The sequence below is a fragment of the Nelumbo lutea genome, chromosome 1 (assembly GCF_056320005.1).
Source record: "Nelumbo lutea isolate HS-2025 chromosome 1, American lotus-T2T, whole genome shotgun sequence".
NCBI lineage: Eukaryota > Viridiplantae > Streptophyta > Magnoliopsida > Proteales > Nelumbonaceae > Nelumbo > Nelumbo lutea.
The window spans coordinates 98,711,370-98,715,387 of record NC_142684.1 but is presented as its reverse complement, the minus strand read 5'-3'; the positions used below and the strand labels follow the sequence as shown (position 1 = coordinate 98,715,387).

The window sequence follows — 4,018 nt, the reverse complement described above, 5'->3', positions numbered from 1 at the left end:
TGGTCATAAGGCATAGGCATCCCTCGTATTGATGAAGTATAAGTTGAAACTGTTGGAAAGACATGTTTTCTATGTTGTATATCAATGGGCCCTTAAATTTATGTATGTTATCAGAGTTGAAATCAGCCCCCCCACAAGATAGTTTACCACAACATCCCACAACACATCCCCATTGTGTATTGGGAACATCTTCCAATGATGCTTCATCATTTCTGGTACTTATCATCGAGAAATGTTCTCGATACACGACAAAGATGTGCTGTGAAACATTGTGGTAAACTATCTTGTGGGGGGCTGATTTGAACTCATGTTATCACTACCCATTAACCTAATGACTATATCAATCACTTGAGCCATATTGGGCCAAAGCCAATGCCGAACACCAACACCAAAAAATGTAATAATAATAATAGTAATAATAATAATAATAATAATAATAGTAATAATAATAAATGCTTTTCAATTGTGATTTATTTATGCATGTTCCATTACTGTTGCACTACTAAGAGAAAAATAGAAACAATGCTTATTTGCTTCTTGAAGGAATTGAAGATATCAAATCAAGATTCTCCTTTCGTCGTCGCAAACAAGATGTGGAGAATGTGGATAATCCTCAAGGTATGTATCTTCTCTCTCTTTATGTGTGTGTGAGAGAGAGAGAAAGTTTAGTGGATCACTTTTTAGAGATGATGTGGGATCTAATAGACACAACATAGGAAGTACATTCAATGAGCACTTAATAAATATTTTGACAACTATGAAGAGCTATCTTTAATCTTTTTCAAGGGTAGACTGAAAATATTTTAAAGAACAGTTGTTAAAAATTTTTCAAAATGCTCATTAAACATGCTTACAATGCTGTGCCTACCTAACCCGGACTTGGAGAGGAGCTTCAGTAAAATTACCAACTATGATTGCATTTGGATAAGCTTCAGAATTTGTGTTTTCAAAGCCTAAAGTATAAATCTGAGTCTTAAAAATGTATGACTGTAGATTATGTATTTAGACCAAACAAACTTGTAACACTTTTTGTCACGTTTTTGTTTTACCACAGCCCAAGGCTCAGAATCAAAAGCATATCCAAACATAGGCTGGACTAACTTTATGCTTGCTTGGCTAGTTTACTTCAAACTCTATAGCCTATATCCTACTATTGATTGCCAACTAATGGATGGCTTAGATGGTATGGATGGCTCAGTTGGTATGGTCACTGCTTCATCCCAGTAGAGACTTAGGATCAAATCAGCCTGCCATGCACCAGTTATGTAGCCCAATTAACCCATCCTTTTGCAATTGGAGTATGGCAGTGGTATGTTGCTTGAAATTATTTTGAAGCACAAATTGTACTCTGAAGCAAGATTAAGCTTATGTCTCTTTACCATGTTATTTGCTTAGCCATATTAATATCTATATGTACGTGATGCTAAGATTCTTTTTAGCTTATCAGAAAACAACAGAGAAACATAAAATTGAGGTAAATAATTTCTCCATAAACCAAGCAAATACCAAGTATATGTTTGGTATGGTTTCTATTTATTAAATAAACATTTGTACTTGATTTATCGTCAAAATTGAGAAAAAGTGATTGATGAACGTTTACCTGATTTTTGTTGACAGATAGATATCACTAGGCACCATTAGGCAGCGCATAATTGGAACAGTAAATAAACACCTTTGTATTAAGGTAAACCTTAAAATAAAGCTTCTCATAATGATTGACTTGTACATAAATCAAAATAAATATTTATAAGATAAATAGATGTACCAAATAGCATAATAGAACAAATGCAATGCCCACATAACAATGACCTGACACTATTTATCAAATAAATAAAAACCATACCATATATCTTGTAATTAAGTTAGAGTAGTACTAAAGATTAAATCAAGCCAAAGATGATATAAAAGTTTTTCTCTTCACAGTCTTTCTCTGCAGAGAGAATCCCGTCACTTATTTACATCTCTTTGAATTCTAACTTCTGTTTACCTTATAATGTTTTAGCTGATACCTTCGTTCCACGGCCACTCAAATCTGCGACGGACAAGAATCAAATCAGAATGATGTCTGTCGATGCCTTTAATCTCCTACGACTAATTTGTCAACAAATTGCAACTCTTAAGATTATTGATTCAGATGACGAGGAGGACAACAACAGAGACAAAGAGTTGACAAAATCAATTACGGACGCCCTTTTCCTTGCGGTCAAGAAGGGGAATGTGGATTTTGTTGCTGAGATCCTCCGATATTGTCCTCGACTAGCACGACTACTCAATGAGGAAGATATGAACCTGTTTCATGCGTCGATTCTCCACCGTCAAGATAAGATATTCCAGCTCATCGACGATCTGGATGTACCAACGAATACAATAGACGCATACTTGGATAAGAAAACCCACAACAACACATTACATCTTGTAGCAACATTGCCGCCTGTGGAACGACTTAATCAAATCTCTGGTGCAGCTCTTCAAGCGCGGAATGAGCTCATTTGGTTCATGGTGAGTTTTCTTCTTCTTGCTATACCTTCATACTCTCCCGGCCACCACCAGCAGTTTTGATTTCATCAATTAAGGGCTCATTTGGTTTATAGTTGGAATTGGAATCAAAATCATTGGGAATCAGAGTTAGGATGATCTATTCCTATAGTCTATTTGGTTCAGATAAGAATTGGAATCATCTGAAATGGGATTTCATTTCCAAGAAAGGAAAAAGGAATGACTATTCCTTTAAATGGGAGAATGTCATTCCATCAGGAATGGGAATAAGATTCCAATTCTGCCCAACGGAACAGTAAGACCATTCCAATTCCAGACCTGTATTAAGGGGAATGAGATTCTGATTCTGCACAACCAAAGAGTCAAATTGGAATGGGAATGTCCCATTCCGATTCTGAATCCTATTCTAGACCTCTATTTCTACGAATCAAATGGACCCTAACATTGTAGATTCTAACAGCTAAATAATAGTATGTACTTGTCTCTCATCATCACAGAAAGTGCAAGCCATTCTCCCTCATGCTCGCCAAGAAGAAAATAACAAGGAGAAGAAAACTCCTCGGATGTTGTTCGATGAAATGCATGATGGGTTGTTCAAACAAGGAGAGGAATGGATGAAGAGAACTGCTGATGCATGTATGGTGGTGGCAGTGCTCGTCGCTTCGGCTATGCTTTCAGCAACTTTGCAATTACCCGGTGCAGCTAGAAATGACACCGGCATCACCATATTCATCTCTGAGCATGAATACTTCAACAGTTTCATTATATCAAATATGATATCACTTCTCTTCTCCTCTGCTTCCGTGATTGCCTTTCTCTCCATTTATATTTCACGCTTCTCACAGAGAGATTTCTTGGAAGCCCTGCCACGGATGTTGAGCATTGGCCTTCTATTCCTCTACATTTCTATTGCAGCCATGATGACTAACTTCGTTAGTACCGTACTTATGGTACTCCGGAACGAAATCAAATGGGCTATGGCTCCTCCTGCTTTTCTCTCTATGTTCCCAATTTTCGTGATTTCTCTGCGCCAACTCCCCCTGTTGTTTGAAATGATGCATTCCACATACTCTCTAACCATATTTACAGATTCAAAAAAGCATCTAAATATCTAGTTAGATTAGTCACAGATATCATATCAGTTTGTTTGTTTCAGACTTGCTACTTTCAATCTTTCCATTAGGTATTATTAGGTTTAGTTTAATGCTGAGTTGATTGCTACTTCTTTGATTTAATTTGTGTAATGTGATCTATTAGTAAAGTACTTGGAAGCAAATTTTACCTTTCTTGGATTATTTTATATAAATTCTACTGCTATCTATGATCCCTGTATATGGTACATTTTTTTCGGTAAGTTATATGGTACATTTTTAGTATCATAGAAATTATCTACTGGCTATACTTGGATATAGGTGTAATGGCGGGTCTAGATGTAGTAGGTACATTAGGTAAACACAATGTGTGAGCATGTAATAGTTGTGTGACACATATCCTAATTAATGCGCCCTTCATTCAAACGTTT

The 4,018-nt window shown here is 36.3% G+C and overlaps 1 protein-coding gene across 1 annotated transcript; it reads left to right on the top strand.

The window, feature by feature from the left end:
• Window positions 1-2,008: 2,008 nt before the first annotated feature.
• Window positions 2,009-3,616, top strand: LOC148876350 (uncharacterized). The gene is made up of 2 exons (XM_088986597.1): window positions 2,009-2,499; window positions 2,994-3,616. Exons 1-2 carry the CDS (start codon window positions 2,059-2,061, stop codon window positions 3,609-3,611), a joined length of 1,059 nt encoding a protein of 352 aa, XP_088842723.1. The 5' UTR covers window positions 2,009-2,058; the 3' UTR covers window positions 3,612-3,616.
• Window positions 3,617-4,018: the final 402 nt, after the last annotated feature.